Genomic DNA, 21,493 nt, shown 5'->3' with positions numbered 1-21,493 from the left:
TCGAACCCCCATGATAGGCGGGTCTTACAAATGCAGGACTGTTGGGAAAAGTCGGCTTGGAATACATATTACCTTAGCCCTGTTTCTAGATCCGCTATTGGACATGGGCAAGTTGGGCATGACATTCACCGATGTTTCCTCATACTTCAGGTGCCATCTCCCATGATGTCTTCATCAATTTCCAGACCACCATTTAGTTCTCCAACAGCATCGCCACTGACCCTTGAAGCATCAGGCCACCTCTGATTTCTAGATAAGACTTGAAGACTTTCATTTCCCAGCTGCAACTCACTGCTACATTGGTTAGCATCTTTCGTTATTAGTCCTAGTACCCGAGCCTCTTCGACCAATCGTGTTCGCATCAGTATTTCACTATTGAGGTACGATTCACGGCGCGCAAAAAACCGAAGCATTGTTGCATCTGCTTGACCATGCAGATGCACTAGCGTAGCGCTGAGGGTGCCAGACATTACGAGCAACGCCACGAAGTCTTCGATATTTGCAGAAAATGCCAATGGTGCAAGCGTGCGTTGTGCCACATCCGCTGCAGTGAGAGCCGAGAAAGTCCTGCCTAGCTTGATAACAAGAAACGAATTGTAAGCGTAGAACAGCTGAGAGACTAGGCCCTCATTATTGTCCTAGAAGAATGTCAGTCTAACCGATACGTGACAATTGTACTCCCATCTGCTAACGTACAGTACGCCAAACTGACCGACCAATGTCGATCTCAGCTCTCAACCTTGGATAGTCACCCCTCTCAAAAGCGTCGACCAAGGATGCGTAGGGTTTTGTTAACGTTTGATATACTTTCGAAACGTGTGCAGAGATCACTCTAGGCGATGAGATCAACTATAACAGTAGCGTATGTCAGTCAAAAGCATAATTCGGGTGCTTCGTTGCAAGTTGACTACCTTTCCGTGCGCCAGCAAGCTAGCTAATATCCACTTCTTATAGCCTTCGATCATTATTTTGCTGACAGAGTCATTGACAGGAGACGATATGACGATGCTTAACCAATGTAACGCCTTATCCCATTCCTTTAATGCCAGGTAAATCATTGCGCCATACAGGAAAAATCTCATATGATCTCTGTATGTCAGCTTTGCAGAGAAGCCAGATGCATCGGAGATGAACGTATCGCCGAAAGTGTCTTCGGAACACAACGGACGACTGATATGCTTGCGGTAGGCTTGGACTGAACTGGTAGGAAACTGGAAAACCCATCTTTCCATAACCGGTAAAGCATGATGATAAGACTTGGAAAGGAGAGTAAGTCTGAGGAACGTAACATGCAATGATGTAAGGACACCAGGTGAGTTTAGTCGAAGCAATGCCTCCTTTATCACTTGGACCGCTAGGAACGGCTATTGGAGGTCAACTATAAAGCAATTAAACAATTCATGTTGGCTTGGAGGGCACTTACCTTCGCAGTAACTTCAGCAGCATGTGCCAGGAGTTCAACAAGTCGGCGCCACTCATAGCCAGCATACCGGACCTGGATTGGATCAAAATGTTGAAGAAAATAGGCCACTCTAGACCATAAATCATTCCCTGGCTTGATTTCGTCTGGCACATTCTCCTTTGTCCGCTTTTGTAGACTGTCGACTTGAGTATTGAGAATCAAAAGGTAGCATAACGTGTGCTGTGACGGATCGAGGTTCTGCGAGGTAAATGGTCATATTCGTAAGCATGCCTTATATACCATCTTGCATAAGAATCCACTAGCCATGCTCTTCCACCCTCACCCGCGAAGATTCTGGCCGTGCTTACATCTAGGAGATATTGAGTGTCAAGATCCTTATCGCAATTCTTAATGTATGCAACCAGGTCACGGATTTGTGTGTCATATCTTTCATCGCGCGTATTATTTATTGCACGAAGTTCAGATGACGCCGAAGTGAGATGTGCGAGAATCTCTGCCATCTTCTGTGGGTTGTACGACCTGTAGCTGAGTAGTGGCCAGTTGAGTGCAGATGAAGGATGAAAGATGAGCGCGGCGGGTTGTTGAAGAGGGAAGTAGTAGTAGTAGTAGTAGCACTTGACAGTACCACCCACTTATTACCTCATACACGGTGCATGCCCCTTAGCTACAACAGCTAACTAGAGCAGACTAGCTTACTCGCAACCACCTTGCCTCAGTACAAATCAAGGGTAAGATACAGAACTAGTAGTACATACGTAGAATACTCACTACTGCATCACTTCACTTACCAATATGACCGATCACTTTAACACCAAAAGCCACACTCATGGTTCGTGAGGCACTGAGTATGTCATATCCCCAGCCAGATTCAAATATAAAGAGACTAGGAATACTACTAGTACTCAAGGAGCAAGGGAAAGAGTTTGATATCAGTGTAACATTCAACCATGATATGCTGTAGTTTAGAATTGGTTGTTACAGCAGCACAACAGAACAGTTGTTGTAGGCATCGGGCCGACATTATACTGACAGTAGAAAGCTACTGAGCGTGACGTGATGTCAAACAATAACCTGTTGAAAGGGGCATTCACCGAGATCATTAGGCCTAATTTGTAAAACACATGTGCTAGACAATTTCTGATGAATTGCGGAATGCCGAGTATGGGCAAAACATTAACTAGCCAAAGAGGCCGAAACGGATACTTTCTCGGTGCACGGGGTACATACTAGTACTGAAAGTCTACTTGTTGCTTAGGTAATAATACCGACTTCAATCCGTGACCCCTCACTTCCTGTGTTCTTACCCAATACTTACATTTTCTTAGTGAAATCTAGCAAATGTCGCTTACACAGTCTTCTGCCGGCAGTATCGCAAGCACTGCATCCGTAGCTGCTAGACGGCTAGCGGTCCTATCAAACGCTGAGCGCAATGAAGCATTAACGGCGCTGTATGAGGGTCTTTTGGCTAATAAGGATGCCATCCTAGCCGCCAACGCAAAGGATGTCGCATTGGCAAGCCGTGCCGCGGAGGATGGGGATTTGAATTCTAGCGTCTTGAAGAGGCTTGACTTATCAAGGCCGGGGAAATATGATGATATGTTGCAAGGAATCCTCAGTGTGCGGGATTTGACCGATCCAAGTAAGAATACTCGATTGTTTTAGCGTGCGCGTTCTGACCTGTCAAAGTTGGAAACGTGACTCTGAGGACACTGCTCGATGATGGTCTTACTTTGGAGAGGGTGAGCTGTCCTATTGGGGTGTTGTTGATAATTTTCGAAGCTCGCCCTGAGGTGATCGCAAATATTGCTGCCTTGTCTATCAAGTCTGGCAATGCAGCTATCCTAAAAGGTTTCAGTCACATCCCCGCTCTAGGTTTTCATGCATTGCTGACCATATTAACAGGCGGGAAAGAATCAACTGAATCTTTCGTCGCAATATCGACGGTGATCTCTCAAGCCATATCGAGCACCCGCGTTCCCAAGTCCTCTATCCAGCTCGTACAGACCAGAGACGTGGTTTCTTCCTTGCTGGCCCAAGATACTTTGATTGATTTAGTCATCCCTCGCGGGTCGAATGACCTTGTTCGCTTCGTCAAAGACAACACCAAAATTCCAGTATTAGGCCACGCAGATGGCCTTTGCTCCGCTTACGTACATCATGACGCGGACCTGGACGTTTCCGTTAAAGTGCTCGTCGATTCTAAGACGGATTATCCGGCCGCTTGCAACTCTCTGGAGACCCTGCTGGTGAATGAAGCTGTTTTGAGGACCATACTACCTACTGTTGCCAAGGCCCTCGTGGCGAAGGGTGTTACTTTGAAGTGTGACGAACCCTCGAAAGGTGCGCTGGCGGATACTTTAGACTCTGCGGAAATGAGTTCTATCGTGGATGCCGTCGAGTCCGACTATAATACAGAGTTTCTGGATCTGATCCTTGCTATCAAAACGATACCTGCATCTGCTCCCGGTTCAGGTGTTGATGCAGCGATCGACCACATCAATACCCATTCCTCAAAGCATACCGACATAATCTTGACCAAGTCAAAGGCCACTGCGGATTACTTCATGAGCAGCATCGACAGTGCCGGTGTTTTCTGGAATGCTTCAACAAGATTTGCAGACGGTATGAGGTATGGCTTTGGCACAGAGGTCGGGATCAGCACGAACAAGATCCATTCCAGAGGTCCCGTGGGACTAGATGGTCTCACGATTTACAAGTACCTGATTCGGGGTGATGGGCATAGAGCAGGAGACTACTTCGATGGTGTTGGGGGTAAAAAGTGGAAACATGAAGCTCTACTATTGTAATATATAGAACAATAATAGAGAAACTTTATAGGTATTCAATGATTTAACTCCATTTTCATTTTCATCCAGTTAAGCTCGCCTGGAACCCTCATAATATTCGGTCTGGCATCGGGCATTCTAATAAACGTTGGAGCAACGGCCGGCAAGACCCCTAGGTATGCATGATTCCGCAAGTCGTCATCACCAGCACGATGAACCGCTACCAGACACAAGAAACGGAAAATATTTAACCAGCGTTCCTTACACCTTGAAACCGCGAGACCTTCTGCGTCCACGGGCTCTCTCAAACTTACGTCCCTTGCTGCGGACGTAGGGTTTCTGATCAAGGTTAGTTATGCAAACCATATTTCTGCGTAGGGTATATAACATGCCTTGTGGCTGTGGGGGCCGAAACCGAAGTGCTTCACTGCCTCCCGAGCATTCTTGGGTCCGCGGAGGAGGAGAGTGTTCGCTCCAGTAGGGGCACGCAGAGCAAGCTGGTCCAGAGTCAAGGTCTCACCACCGGCCTTCTCAATCCTGGCCCTAGCAGTAGCAGTAAAGCGAAGGGCTGCAATGGACAGCTTCGGGACAGTAAGAAGACGGTTGTCGTCAGTGATGGTGCCGATCACAACGATGGTCTTGCCCTTGTGGGAGTCGGTCACATTGGAAACAATGCGCGAGAGCGAAACGGGGGGGCGGTTGATCCTGGACATGAAAAGGCGGCGCAAGACGACCTTGTTGAAGTTGGATTCCGTACGACCTGCAAAATTTCCACCACCCATCAGTTTCCCATGGCTGAAAATCGGTTGCACATAGAAGGCGGAGACATACGGGCGAGGAAGCGGTAAAGCTTCACCAAGACTTGCAGGTAAACGTTCTCGCTCTTGGGCGCCTTGCGATGGGTGCCGCGCACATGGTGGCGGTCCAAGTCGATACCTGTATCCCAAAATCAGTATTCGCCAAGTGAGAATAGGAACTGTCCATGGTGTTGAGCCAAAAAGAGAAGTCGCAACCCGCGAAATTCTTCGGCGAATGAATATATCACCACGTCAATTGAACGTACCCATGGCTGCTGTTATTGATGGGACACCTGAAAGTTGGCTGGCTATCGCACCCGTAGTCAAGGTGAAGCTGGTGAGGTTTTCAATCTACGATTTTCAGATGCACGGTGTGTGCGGGTTGAGCCCTACACTAGTCCCAATACGGTAGCCAAGATCATTTGATGCCCAATATTCAAGGCATGCATCATTCATTGTACTAGTTACTCCAGTTTAAATCCTGACTATCCTAGCACTGTGTGCTAAATAAATTATAGTTTTAGTGGGGAGCTCCATTTATCCTGCTATCATTTATCATTGGACGTTGACCTCACATACTGTTGATTCATTAATGAGCGATCCCTCCGATTCCCCTCTGGACCACACATCTTTCTTATCTGTAGGCGTGTGCCCTTCCTCTAACAAATTCTATAGTGTCTCCGTAGTCCGTAGGCTTATGATCCATAAATATGTTGCATCTTTCCCACTTTTACCCCGCACAGTCTAGCACAACCCACTCCAGCTCGCTTGACCTACCGTGTCAACTATTATATTCTATACAAATCAAAGTCCTTACATCAAACAAGTGCTCTACAAGGTTTTTATATCTATATAATATATTTTATTTATTTCGCATGCGTAATTATCGAGAACACTCTGCCGAACATAGCCATCGCCCGACATTGGGAAAATTGCACAATGCATAGCGGCAGGGTCAAAGAGGGTATATGATATGTACCATCACCTGACAAAGAAATCCCTTTTTGGTAAAGAAGAAAAGTTGGAACATATTTTATCTACCAGGTGTGATTTGTATTCATGGGGGTGCCGTGGCCATATTTACTGATGTTGTATCTATCATTTCTCCAAACCCACTAAGAAGTCCCGGGTTAACTCGAAGCTGAGCCAACTACTAGCCATACTGGGAGCCACTTTGAGAAGATTTGGCACGATTCCTTTGAACAGGCCACGCAAGCCCTCTTGCGCCACAATGGCCCTTACGGCGTCCGTAATTGATGCATATTGATATCCCATCCCAGACATTGTATTAATCTGAAAGCGTCGTCGGAGAACATCGCTGAAGCCGTGGCCTTCATATTAGCTAATCATAACGAGGAGCAATCGATGTTTCCTGGTGGGGCTTACAATGGGTATGTGCATGTTTGTGCTACTGCACCAGAAACTGCACCGGCAAGTAGTTTACGCAGGGGTCCTGGTGTCGCATCACCTTCAGGGGTCAAATACTTGCGGACCGATTCATACGTCATGAAGTTGAGGCCAACCTAAATTGCACTTAGTCACAGGTGGTATAGTATGAGCGTTCCGGGCTTACTGACATAGGGGGCGACACCAGCAACGGTAGGCACAATGCCACGGTAAAGACCTACAATACCGCCTTCGTTTCTATATATCAAGACCATTGTGGTAAACATGCCCGGTAACTGCTCGCCAACCCCTCGGTGACTGAGAGCTTCAAATGACGCTGACTGGATAGAGAGTCGAGTTCTGACAATATCAAGAGGGTAAGTAATTGTCACGGATGTGATGCCGGCAGCGGCACCACAAAGAAGCCGCTGCATGGCTGATAATTCGGCATTTGGCGAAGATTCCGCGAACTAGAGTCTACGTTAATCAAACCTCCAACCCGGTCGCCCTCTATGGCTTATATTCGCACTTCAAACGCATTGTACACTCGAGGCGTATAATCTCAAAGCCTGTACGGATTCGTTTTCAACTCACCTTTTTGTAGAAATTATAGCTGCCGAATTGAACCGCTGAATAAGGAATGATGCGAATACAGTTCGTGCCATTTCCGCGCATGAAGCCTCTCCATCCCTCCTCCTTTCCGATTTTGACGAGCGCTTTCCATATGGATAATTTGTATTCTTCTCTGCCGACACTCTGAATCTGGAGGAGGATTTTGAGACGTTCGAGTGGTGATACAAGTGTCCTCGACACCGCACCCGCTACTCCTCCGGCTATGAAAGCAGCAACAACGGGTTCGGCAATTCTGGACCTGGCTTTATTGATAAAACTTGGCGCTTTCTCCGTGAAATGGTCCTTTTAAGGCGACAACAGTCGTGAGCTTGAAGATGTACATGATAACTCCTGTAGCCATACCTGTATAATGTTGGACATTGGTGGTTGAGGCATTTTGAAGTCTGCACTTTGCCCGTTCGATTGGATACATCGACCTGACCGGTGGCGGCCCAAGCTGATGTTATGTATGGTCCTTGATAAAAGACCGAGGTGAATCAACCCGGTAGTAGCAGGATGCGGGGAACACGACGTTCAGTAAGCCAGTATGTGACAGACGTACTGGACAGGCCTATCCAGGAGCTGTTATGAGCAACATTGAAACTAAATAACAGCCAACTGGATGCAGCTTGAGGGGTCGAAATACTAGTACCTATAGAGAGACGATCGAAATGGGGTGCTTGCGGATCATTCATTCGGTATGTTGTCTATTGGCCTTGGGATAATGGTCTCTGGTGGTTTGTTGGGACCCAGTGCCCCCTGCCGTTGTCCTAAGAACAGGACGGGCCAAGGCCGCATATGAGAGAAAAGCTGGTGAAGGTGCTATTGCATACGTGTAATGGAGGTGCAAGAGGCTTTGTTACAGCGATAGCGAGCCTTTAACGAATCACCCACAGATAGTTATAGTTCAAAAGGTATAGGTGGAATGAGAATAAGAATGCAAGACAATGTGGTCTGGAATAGTTCGAAACCAAAGTCCGGCACTAGCAGGCTGGATTGCCAAACAAATCACTGCTGGTCACTGCTGTGTTGTTGTGGAGTAAAGAGGGTCAGTCCGGGAAGAGAAACGGCAGCAAAAATCGAGGATTCACACCGGGGACACCCGTCTCCTGCCCTAAAAAAGATACTATTCTAAACTCGATATCACCACCTAATTTTTCTATATATAGGAGATTTTCACTAGCATATATACATGAATTTTATATAAGATCTAATATACAGGCTAATTCAAAATCCAATAAAAATACGATAGAGATTTCTATAAAAGGTTTAATACAGAACTTTATAGAGTGGCAAACGGCCAGGTTAGGTCAGGTTAATAGCAAGGTTTATACCTGTTATCAGATTAATAGTCAGGTTAAGAGAAATCTTATACCTGGCCGCGGTTAAGCCTAAAAATAAAATAAATGATTATTTTAACTATTCTTAATACTAAGTCTTATCTGTTATATGATTTTAGATTCTAGTATAGATAAAATATACTCAAATTAATCTTTATTTATTTTATTTATTTATATTTTCATCAATGAATATATCAAGATAAATAATTTTATTATAAAAATAATTAATAAGAAAAAGAAAAGATACTTTCTTTATTTTATATTAAGTTAATTAATTTAGAATTATCTCTAGTATTAGTAAAAATAAAGTTTTTTATATAATATAAATCTTATAATAAAAGATATTAATAAAAATATATATTTATTATTTTATTTTAATTATATATATTTTATAAAATTAATATATTATATTAATAATTTATATACACCTTCAAATATAACTTTATATTATAATCTAATTATAATTTCTTATAAGTCTTGAGAACTTCCAAGTTTTTATTATAAATTAGTAAAACTTTAATTATTAATTTTAATTTTTATAAAAAAAATAATTATTTTTAAATAATAATAAATACAGAACTATCAGGTCTACTTTAATCTAATTATTAATAAATTTATAATTTTTTAAAAAATTCTATCAAGAATCTACTTATATATTATATAATATTTTAATTTTTAAATTAATTATTTATATATTATTTTTAATAAATAATACTTGGTAGCTGCCAGCTATAATAATATTAAATTATATTATATTAAATTTAATAATTCTAATCTGGTCATAATTTTTAATAATTATATAAATAATATTACTGATATTATATTTTACTATAAAAAAGTAGATAATTACTAGTTTAAAAAATAATATAATTAAAGTTTAAAATTATGATGGCAAGCAACATGACATAGCACATGACCTAGCATATGATATAATTTTTACTTACCTTGCTGATTACACATAATCTTATTTATTTATTCTATTTATTTTATCTTATTTATTTTAATTATTTATATATATTTTTTTATATTTATTTCCTTTTCTCTCTCATGTTTAATATTCTAGTTTAAACATATTAAATATAATTATTTAATTAGCTTTTATATAATATTAAATATTATAACTAATTATTCTTTTCTTTAATTAATACTGTAAGTGGTTAGTTATTCAGCAGGATTACTAGTATTTATTTAATATATATTTAGTAATATTAAAACAGCTAAAACAAAACAGCCTGAACTGAATTTTTAAAGAAATTAATTAATTAATAGATATTTTAAATTATAATAACTAGAGAAAGCCAGACTGGCTCTACTCTATATAGAAAAAAATCTAAGATAATATCTAATTATTCTGTTAAACAGAGGAAATGATAATCATAAAAAATTATTTAAAAAAAATTTAATAAAATATATAAAAAGAATTTTAAAAAGACTCTTAATCTAGTTCTTAATCTTATAAATGAGATAGAAGTAGAATTAAATATTATAATTAAAAAATATAATATACTTATCCAGAATTATAATAAATTTGTTTAAAAATATAATAATGCTCTTCAGGAATATAATATATAAATAATATTAATAATATATTATATAATTTATAATAATTAGAGAGCTGAGATTCTAGAATTTAAGAAATTTCTAAAAATTTCTGATTTTTTAATATTTAAAAATAGAAAGATTCTATTCTTTAAAAATTAACTAATTATAATATAATAAAGTTAGAAATTAATATAAATTATTTAATTATTTTAGTTATTTAACATGCATATGTGAACAGCTGCTATAAATAAATATTTAAAAATATTTAATTTTTTAATTTTATTTTAAAATAACTGATTTTTATAAGAATACTGCTAATATACTGAAATATTTAAAAATAATTTTTATTAACCTGAATAAAATTTATAACACCTGATATTAATATTAAAAATTAAAGATAATATCTGAAAATAAATTTTATAATTTTACTTATATATTCTAATACCTGGCAGTGGAGGCTGGTATTATTAAAATTTATTAAAAAAATAATTTATATTAATAATTAATTTTTAAATTAAAAAAATTATAATCTAATTTTTAAATAATAAAATAGACTTTAATAAATTTATAAAATTTTATATTAGTACTTCAGATTTTATTAAATGAATAATAAAATAATTTAAAAATATTAATTTATTTTTTATTATACCTTACTAGCAGTCTCAGGTATGATTATCTTAATTATTTCTATTTTTATTAATTTCTGAATTTTTTAAATTTTTAATTATATTTTAAATCTGGAGCCCGAGGACCATGTTTATATAATAATTAAAAAATAATATTTTATTTATTGAAAATAAAATTATATAATAAAGAACTACTTGAAGAGAGAAATAATTTAAATTAAATAATTAAAAATTATAAAAGAAAATAAATAAATAAAAAATAATATTAAAAAATATTTTTTTAAATAAAATAAAAATTTATATAAGTATACTGGATTTGTGGACTCTACTAAATTAAAAAAATAAAGATTTTATAATAAATATTTTAATATTAGATAAATAAACTAGTAGTATCTGCCTGTATTTTAATAAATACTAAAATTAATATATTTATATATATAAATATTAACTTCACAGTTAAACTAGCATGTTATTTTTAGAGTAAAATAATTCTTTTAATAATTAAATATATTATAATAAAATTTAATAAAAAAGTTATTATACTCCTGGCTCATACCATTTATTTTAGTTTTATTATTAATAAATAATAATTTAATAATATTTTTTTTATTTTTAATTTCAGACAGCATGATATTATACTAGAAAGAATATAATTTATAAAATATAAAATTTTATTAAATTATTAATATTATGAGTTTATCTGGCTTAATCTATTTTTATTATAAAATAAGATTAAAACAGGCTTATTATCTTATATTTTTTAAAATATTCTAGATTAATATTTTATAGATTAAAGTTATTAGCAGAATACTATCTACCAGAATAAATATTTTTAAAAAATATAAAAATAATTATGCCCTGTGCTAATTCCTAAATATAAATTAATATTATTAAAATTATATTAAAGTTTATTACAAAAGATATTAACTAAAATAAATTAAAATTATAATAATTAAAATTTTTAATATTAATAATTTATACCACCCCCAAAGCCTCGTGCTAAGAATATCTTAAAATATTAATTAAAATTATTATATTTTATAGATATTTTTAAGATTAGAAGTTTAAGGTATTTATTATATTCTTAAATATAATTTGAAAAATAATTATAAATAAATAAAATTTTATAAATTAGGATTTTAAATTATTAAAGAAAGATTAGATTAAGCAGCTTTTACTTAAATATTATTATAATTTAATTAATATTTTTTTAAAAAAAATTAGATATTTTTCTGCTGTCCTGTCTCTATAATTATTAAATAAAATTAGAAAAGGAAATCTGCTGGAAGGAATTTTTTTATATAAAACAATTTGAAAAGAATTTAGAATAACTCAGGAATATATTATTAAAAATTTAAAAAAGAATTTTATTATTTTTAATATAATATTATTTATTTTTTTATTCTCATGGTGCGGAAGCCTGGAAAAAATTTATATTTTTATATAAATTATTAAAAATTAAATATATTAATTTAAAAAAACTCCTATCTGATTCTGTTAATTAATAAAATAATAAACTAATTAAAGAATATCAAGATCTTTATTAAACTTAATATTTATTAAGAATTTTACTGAATCTATATAAATCCTGACTTGGAGGATATGATAATATTTTATATTTATTATAAAATTTATAAATATTATATTTCTTTAATAAAAATAAAGCTGAATTTAAATTTTATATATACTAGATTTTAAAGTATTTCTATATAGCTAATTTCCAGGCTATTACTTATAAATATAAATTTTATATAATAAAAATTAAGTTTCTAGATTTTATAATTTTTACTACTGGTATATATATAAATCTAATTAAAATTATTATAATTACTAAGTAGCAGTACCTGATAATTATTTAAAAAAAATTAATCTTTTTTAGATTTCTATAACTTTTATTATTAATTTATGAAGGAGTATAGTAGAATTATAAAATTTATAATTTAATTAATTTAAAAAAATATCTTTTTCTATAAGATAATACCTGTGAAAAAGTATTTTAGATTTTAAAAAAAATTTAATATTTATATCTATATTAATATATTATAATTTATTTAGATTTATTTAGATAGAGACTAATGCCGCGAATAAAATAATAACTAGAATTCTTCTTTAATAAATTAGTAAAATATAATATTTTGTAGTTTACTACTCTAAGATTATATTTTTACTAGAATATAATTATAATATTTATAATAAGAGAACATTAATAATTATAAAAATTCTAGTAGAATAGCGCACAGAGCTAGAAGAATTATAATAATTAAAAAAATTTATTATTTTTATAAATTATTAAATCTTAGAATATTTTATAATTATTAAGAAGTTAAATACCTGACAGGCTTGCTAGATAAAAATATTTTTTATTATTATTTTAATATTTATTATTACTTTAGAAAGAATAATATTTTAATAAATTATTTTATCTGTAAAGAATCTATTACTAAACTATTAAAAAATATTAATTTTTCAAATATTATTAAAATTTAATTATTTAGAATTAGAGATTACTCCTGTGTTTTAGTTTAAATTTTTTAAATTTATTATAATAATAATTTCTATAGAGCTGAATCTTTATATAATTAATTATATATTAAATATTAATTATAATTATCTATTTTTAGAGCTTCTCTAAGAAGAAATATAATAATTAAATAATAAGTTCTGGAAGATAGATTATTATTATACTAAAATTAATTAATAATTTCTGATAAGAAAAATTTTTAAATATATTTATTAAATAAAATTTATTATTAACTGTTATTAGTATACCCTATATATATAAAAATAATGATTTTTATTAAATATTAATATTACTAGAGTATCTAGAACAGGGATATTTAATATTACATAAATAATTATTTAATATATAAATATAAGAATATTTATTATAATTTATTTTTAAATTTATTTTATTTTTTTATTAATCTCTATATATTTATAATAATATATTTTAATTAATTTTTAATTTTTTCTAAGAAACCGCCACGGCTATAATATAATTTTTATTATAATAAATTATTTTAATAAATATATAATTTTTATTTTATATATTAAGTAGATATCTACACAGGATATAATATATTTATTTATAAATTAAATATATATCTAGATAAAATTACTAGATATGATTATTTTTAATTACAGAGAATATGTGGAAGCTGTTCAAATGGTTAAATTTAGTATTATCTAACAAGAATTTCTAGCATGAGGAAAGAAAGGAAGAAGCTTAAAAGAAATATATAATTATATAAAGATAAGTAAATTATATAAGACAGATAAATAAAATAAATAAAATAGAAATTATATAATTCTTAAATATTATTTATTATTATATTATTTTTTTATTTAAGTCTAACTGCTCTCAGTTAGAAATAAATTATTTTTTTTATATTTTAATATAAACTTATTAGTCTCTGCAGCTGTTAACTATTATAAAAAATATTTAAAAAATCCAGAATAAATAAAATATTTTATATAATAATTTTAAAAATAAAAAAGAATATTTTTAAAATTCTTTATAGAATACCAGGTATAATCTGTTATATTAAATATTAATTATTTAATTTTATATTAAAAGTAATTATATTATAGATAACTAGTTAAAATATATTTAATTTTTTATTTTATTTAATTATTAATTTTAATAAGTATAGTAGTGTCTTAAATCTATTCTAATAATAAATTAAATATATTATATAAATAAAGTTTCTCAGGATAGAAGATAGGATGTATATATATATTTTTAAAAAAATAAATTTTATATATATTATTAATTTTATTAATAATAAATATAAAATTATACTAGTTTTTTAATAGCTTTTATAAAAGCTGGCTTTATTTTTAATTATAAATATTAATAAAAATTTTATTACTAATATTAATATTAATAAAATAATAAAATTAATTAATTTATTATATTTACTAGTCCTGTATTTTCTAAATTTTATTTTATATAATAAATAAACTTACAGACTTAGTCTTAAGTAATAATATATAATAATAAATCTATTAAAAAAGTTTAATTAAATAATATTTAAAATTTATATTTTTTTAATTATAAATAAAAATAATCTAGTAAATTTATAAAGCAGAGTTATAATAATAAAATTAATAAATAATAATAATTTAAATTAATTATTTTAAAAATAATTAATAAATAAAATAAGTTACTGGGCTGTATATTAGTTAATAATTTTTATTTATTTATTAATTTATAGATAATATACTATTAAAAATTTTAATTTAATTTATAAAATTTAATATAATTTTGTTAGGGATTGCCTCTTGGTTCCAAGAGTACATCACCTGTTGGATAAGAAGGAATAGCTGCTATTCAGAACAGGGCCTTAAAATTTCTAAGATTTTATATATTATATTTAGTCAGCAGGTAGTAATAAGATTAATTAACTAAGTTCTCTAGTAGAAGCTTATCTTATAATATTATTCTTCTTTTTTAATAAGATAATAATATGGAGACCGGCATACTTATAAATTAAAATATTTTAAATTTAGATTTTTAATTAATCTATTTTATTATAATCTTATATTTTATTTTAGTTCTTAATTTTCTTATTTATATTTCTATTTTTAATACTTAGTTTCTGGATCTTATACTATTCCTACTTTTCTTATTTTCAGGTACTTGATATCTCCCAGATATCTAATATTTATAAATCTTTTTTTTCTATATTCTGATCTCAGTTATTTATTTAATATAATTTTTCTTATTATTTTAAGTAGAAATCTTTTTTTTAATATAAACTTATCTGATCAGTTTATTAATCAGATAATTAATTTAAATTTTTATAAAAAAAGATTTTTTTTTCTCTCTCTTTTTTTTTTTTATTTATAAATAAAATAATCTATATTTCCAGCCAAGTATTAGACCAGTCTAAATTAAAAATAAATATATATAAGAATATAAACTTACCATCTCCTATATTTAATAAGAATAAAAAAATTTTATTCTTTTTATCTTTAATTTTATATTATTATTTTTTTTATTTTAATCTTATCTTATTTTTTATTCTAGTTATATTACTTATAAAACTACTTTATTTAATTCTAGTAAGTAAAAGATATATTCTTAATATTTTTTTTAGAATTATAATCTTACTTTATTTCAAGTCTAGTAATAAAAAATAGATTTTTATTATTTTTTTCTTATTTTTTTTATTTTTTTTTAAATTATATTTACTCTTCCCTGTATTCTTCTTTTATATAAAATATATAAAAATAATTTTTTTTTTTTTTTTTTTTTTTTTTTTATTTTTTTTTTTTTTTTTTTTTTCCTCTTCTACCTCCTGCTTGGTTTTATTAACTTTTATTCTTACTTTAATCTTATTCTGTTTACTCCTGCTTATATTCTATTCTTATTTTATTATACTAATTACCAGACTGAAAATCTTCTTTACTAATATTTACTATATTCTCCAGTCTGCTGGCCTGCCTAATAATCTATTATAAAAAAAAATAAATATATTTATATTTTAAAATCTTATTAAGCTCTATAATAACTTATAGCTTAAATATAATATTTAACTAGTCTGTATAATTTCTTATTTTTTATTATTTTAATTTATAAAACTTCTCTGTACTCTTTTCAAAAAGATTAAAATTATATTAAAAAATAATAATAAATAAATATAACTATATTTTTATAGTATTTATTACTAATATTATTTATTTTAATTATAATTTTATTAATTTTATTTCTGTTTTAGTGCCTGCTTCAGTATTTAGTAAATATATTAATAATTTATAAATTATTTTTAATAATAAGTATTCTTAATCTTAGATTTATTAAATTATACTAATTCCTAGTTATATAAATAATTAAGACTATTATTATTATCTTTTAGAATATTAATAATTAATTTTTTAGGATATTAATAATTAGTTTTTTAAAATATTAATAACTAAGTGAATAACTTTTTTTTTATTATTTTAATTTAATAAGATCTTCTCTGGCCCTGATAAAAATATACTAGATTTAATTATAATTTTTTTTAAAAATTCTTTTATATATAAGTAGTAATAATATTTTAAAAAGTCTTAACTAGTTTTTAAGTATTTTATATATAGTCTATCTATTTAACTTAATAATAAAGTCTTTAATCTTATTCTCTTAATTATTAGATTTTTCTTAAAATAACTTTTACTAAATATTTTTTTTATTAATATAAATAATTAGGGGCTGCTAATTATTTCTTTATTAAAATAATAATTAATTTATAATTATTAAATATAATAAATTTATATAAAATATATTATGAATTCTAGTAAATATATTTAAATAAATAAAATAAATATCTAATATCTTAGTAATTTAATATTTAATATTTTTCTAATCTAGTTTTTTATTTAATTAATTAATATTAATATTTTTTAGATTTAACCAGACTATATTCCCAGTCTAGTATATTAAAATAAATAATTATAATTAATTTATTTATTTTTTTATTTTTTATTAAATATATACTAGTAATATTCTAGTCCAGTTATTAACTTTCTTAATAATATAAATAATATATTTTTCTACTTATACTAGACTCCAGGGGGTCTTATTATATAAAATAAATTAATTTTTAATAAGATTAAAAAAAATAACTTATATTTATAATTTAAAAAAAATAAAAATATACCAGTAAATATCAGAATTCAGATATTAATAATTAATTTAATAAATAAAAAAAATTAGCTTTAATTACTTTAAATATACTAAATATAAATCTAGAAATAAATTTTTATAATATTATTTACTTATTCAGTGGCTCTGTTTATTTAAAAATAATATATTATAAATAATTATTTTTTAATATTTATTAATAAATATAATTATTTCTAGATTTTATTTATAAATTATATTTTATAATTTAAGATAATTATTTATAATAAGTTATATTAATATATATAATTATCTAGAATTATCTAAGCTAAGTTTTTAATTATTATTTTTTTTATAACTGCCAACACCACTTCTTTTATAAATTAATTTATAATAATTAAAATATTTATATAATTACTATTTTTTAATAATTTAATAATAAAGTCTATATTAATATCTTATCATAGATATTTAAGAACTGGAAGAAGTTTTAGTAATTTATATTTTTTTTTATATTAGATTTTTATTTTTTTACAGATATTACAGTTCTGTATAAATATTTATATATTTTATATTATATTAAATTAAAAATATTTCTAATTTATTATTAAATATATTTATTCTTAATTTAAATATCTAATTATTAGTAAATCATAGACTTTTTATATTAATTTTATTTATAAAGATTTATAATCAGGGATTTATCTTTATTTTTTAAAGATTAGATTTTTTTATAAGTTAATTATATATTTTAAGATTAAAATTTTTAATTTTAGACTGAACAAGAATTTCTGGATATTTTTTTAAATTATTTATTTAATTTTTTAATATTAGTTATCTTATTTCTTAGTTTTTTTTTATAATAATATTATATTAGTAGGTATAAGAATTATCTTTAAAAATTTAATTTAATTAATTCTGTAGTACTTCTTTAGTTAAAAAAATTAAAAGATTTATATAATAATTTATTTATTTTAATAATTAAATATATTTTAGTTTTTTCAGAAGAGTATATTAGCTTAATTATTTTCTATATTTTTCTAATAGATAAAAAAGAAATTAAATTTATTAAAAAAAAAATTTTATTAAATATATTTATTTTTAATAATTTTCTTAGAGTGTAGAAGTACTCTAAATTCTTATAATTTATAATTATTTTAAATTCAGAAATAAAATATAATTCAGTATCTTAAGTTTTTATATATTTAATAATAACTAATAATTTTTTATTATAAATCTTATAATTATATTCTGCAGATATTAACTATTTTAAAAAATAAGTATATAAATATAATTTTTTTTATTATATTAGAATAAATATTCTCTTAGATTATAATCTGAAGAGTCAGTCTTAAAAATAATTTATTTATTAAAATTAAAAAAAATAAATACTAGTTTAATATAAAATATTTTTTTAAATATAAGAAGCTCTTTTAATATTTCTAAATTTATTAAAATTATATATTTTTTTTAATAAGATTATGAAGAAGCTTAAATAATCTTAAGAAATTTAATATAAATTAATAATAAAAATTAATAAATTTAATAAATTTATATATTTTTTTAATTATCATAAATGGCTTCTATTTTTAAATTATATAAATTTTTTTTAAATCTATACTTACTTTTTATTTAATTTTAATAATAAATTTAAAATATTTTATTTTCTTCTACTTAAATTTATATTTATTAATATCTAGATATAATCTAATATTTTATAATTTAATCAGGACTTTTCAGATCTATTTCTAGTATTATTATAAAATTTTAATTAAAAAAATAAATATATTATCTAAATAAGCAGAACAGAATTTATTTAAATATTTTTATAAAATTTAATTAATATATTTCTAAAAAATACTAGAAGTATTTATAAGCCTAAATAGAATAATTAACTATTTATAAAATTTATATTAAATATAGAAAACTATTATTTATTCTTATTTTTTAATAATATATATCTTATAAAATATTATAAAAATATTAAGCTTAATAAATTATTATACTTTCTTAATCTAGTTTAATATCTTATAAATTAAAAATAATAAGTATTAGTTTTTCTTTATAATAATATTTAATTTATAATAATTAATATAGAAACAGAGACCTCCTTTTAATTTTTAAATAAAAAATATAAAAATTATAATTAATAAATTATTTATCTAGATAAATTTTTTATTTAATAACTTTATAAATTTTTTTTAAATATAATAAGTTCCTCTTAGAATATATTATATAAAAACTTTATAAAGACTAGAATATCTTCTTATTTTTTTTCTTTAATTTAATAAAATAATTAATATTAAATTTATAATATAAAAATAAAACTCCTATATTCTTCAGCTTAAATAAATTTAAGAATTATTAATATTATTCTAGTAGTTTATTCTTTAAATTTAATTTAAATTTAATATATAAAGCTTTTTTTATATTTTTTAAAAATATAATAAATATCTTTATTTTTAATTTTAATATTTTTTTCTTTTTTTTAATCTATACTTGAAAAATAGCAGCTGAAATTTAAATAAAAATATATTTAAATTAAAATATTTATATTATCTTAATCTAGATCTGGATTATCTAAAAATAAATTTAATTTTAGTTTAATTTAATTTTTTTATTATAGTATTCTAACCAAGAGAGACTTAAAATAATATTATATTTTAAATTATAATTAAATATATATATATATAATTTTAATTCAGTATATATTCTGATATCCAGATATATTTAAATAATATAATTAATAATTTTTTTCTTTTTAATTCCAGATATTAGAATTAAAATAATAAAGACTAGATCTAACTTATTTTTTTTATATATTTTAAATTAATAATATTATAAATAAAATATTTAATATTAATTATAATACAGATATTAGCTACTCAGTTAATAATAATCTTTAAAAATAATAATTTAAAATTTATATACTTCTTTTTAAAAATCTTTTATTAAAAGTAATTTTTTTTATTTAAAAATTTTTATTTATAATTTTATATAGAAACTACTTTTTTTCCTGGTTCTTATCTTATTTATTATTTATAATTTTTTTTATTAAATATTTTTTATATTTTATAGCAGCTACTCAGACTAAAGATTAAAATATAAATTCTTAATAATAATTATAGATTAAATATTTATTTTCTTTATACCAGAGACAGAAATCTATTTTTTTTTATTATAATTCTTTAATTAAGATTTACTTAATAAAATAAGAATTATATTAATTTAAGCTTTTAGATTAAATTATATATTTTTATTTTTTATTATCTATTACTGAAATAATATATTTCTAATCTATAATATCTTTTATATTATTTATTAAAGTTATACGGGGATTATAAGTCTGTATATATTATTAATAATTTTAATATTTTTTTTTAAATATTATTTATTTTATATTATAATTATATTATTAAAATTAATTATAATATTTTTTATAAAAAAGACTTTTTTCCAGACTAATAATAGCTTATAATAATATATAATTAATTAAATTTATTAATATTATAATTTTAGAAATATTTTTTTATATTATACCATCTGCCTGGATTAAAATAATATTAAAATTTTTTAAAAAATCTTTAAAACTCTTATTATTTTATTTAAAAAAATATAGTTTTTTTAAGATTTTTATTTTCTAATTCTTATCTTTATAAATTTTATTTAATTTTTTTATTATTTTTTTATAAATAGCTGTGCTGTTTATACTTTAATATTATAATAAAATTTTTTTTTTATATTTTTTTTTAATTATTTAAATATATAAGTTATCCAGAATATATTATCCAAATATATAACTGAGTTTATAAAAAACTTAAATTATAAATATATCTTAAATCTAGAATAATTCTTCTTATTCTATTTATTAAAAAATTTAATTTTTAAATATATAAATTTTAATCACAGAACTGTATACTGGAAGAAAAAAATAATAATATTATAAAAAATATTATTTATAACTTAGATATTAATAATATTTTATAATTTTATAATATATTAGTTCAGCTGCTCGCGTTTATTTTATTAAATTTATTAATAATAATTTTATTAATTTATTATCTATTATTTAGTTTTTTCTAGCTTATTAATAAGATCAGTAAGAAATTATAATTATATTATATTATTTATTATTTTTCTATTTTATTCTATTCTATTTTATTATATTTTATTAATTATATAATCAGACTCTGTACTATAAGTTTATCTAAAAAATTATTTCTAATATTAAGAATTATTTTTTGGTTCTAAAAATATATTATCTATTAAATAAAAAAAAATAACTATTATTCAGAACAGGGCCTCAGAGCTTCTAAGATTTTATATATTATATTTAGTTAGCAGGCAGTAACAAGACTGGTTAGCTGAGTCCTC

The 21,493-nt window shown here is 26.0% G+C and overlaps 4 protein-coding genes across 4 annotated transcripts; 1 reads left to right on the top strand and 3 right to left on the bottom strand.

Moving 5' to 3' along the window:
• Positions 1-17: 17 nt before the first annotated feature.
• BO79DRAFT_240899 (putative COP9 subunit 3) lies at positions 18-1,923 on the bottom strand (the record flags this gene model as incomplete). Its single annotated transcript, XM_025685073.1, has 5 exons — positions 18-638; positions 697-849; positions 912-1,364; positions 1,424-1,660; positions 1,771-1,923. The coding sequence occupies 5 exons, from the start codon at positions 1,921-1,923 to the stop codon at positions 147-149; spliced, it is 1,488 nt and encodes a 495-aa protein (XP_025534607.1). The 3' UTR covers positions 18-146.
• An 838-nt stretch (positions 1,924-2,761) lies between these two features.
• On the top strand, positions 2,762-4,396 carry BO79DRAFT_276762 (glutamate-5-semialdehyde dehydrogenase; the record flags this gene model as incomplete). The annotated part of the gene is made up of 2 exons (XM_025687778.1): positions 2,762-3,062; positions 3,110-4,396. 2 exons carry the CDS (start codon positions 2,762-2,764, stop codon positions 4,228-4,230), a joined length of 1,422 nt encoding a protein of 473 aa, XP_025534606.1. The 3' UTR covers positions 4,231-4,396.
• Positions 4,231-5,334, bottom strand: BO79DRAFT_211668 (60S ribosomal protein eL18). The gene is made up of 4 exons (XM_025683064.1): positions 5,273-5,334; positions 5,041-5,145; positions 4,602-4,969; positions 4,231-4,548 (listed from the first exon to the last, which is right to left on the bottom strand). Exons 1-4 carry the CDS (start codon positions 5,274-5,276, stop codon positions 4,471-4,473), a joined length of 555 nt encoding a protein of 184 aa, XP_025534605.1. The 5' UTR covers positions 5,277-5,334; the 3' UTR covers positions 4,231-4,470.
• A 770-nt stretch (positions 5,335-6,104) lies between these two features.
• BO79DRAFT_159944 (putative mitochondrial carrier protein) lies at positions 6,105-7,400 on the bottom strand (the record flags this gene model as incomplete). Its single annotated transcript, XM_025678967.1, has 5 exons — positions 6,105-6,324; positions 6,393-6,529; positions 6,584-6,862; positions 6,987-7,307; positions 7,368-7,400. The coding sequence occupies 5 exons, from the start codon at positions 7,398-7,400 to the stop codon at positions 6,105-6,107; spliced, it is 990 nt and encodes a 329-aa protein (XP_025534604.1).
• Between the last annotated feature and the right edge of the window lie 14,093 nt (positions 7,401-21,493).

This window comes from Aspergillus costaricaensis, assembly GCF_003184835.1.
Source record: "Aspergillus costaricaensis CBS 115574 unplaced genomic scaffold BO79scaffold_49, whole genome shotgun sequence".
Classification (NCBI taxonomy): domain Eukaryota; kingdom Fungi; phylum Ascomycota; class Eurotiomycetes; order Eurotiales; family Aspergillaceae; genus Aspergillus; species Aspergillus costaricensis.
Note: the sequence above shows the minus strand (reverse complement) of the source record. Positions and strands in the feature narration are given on the sequence as shown.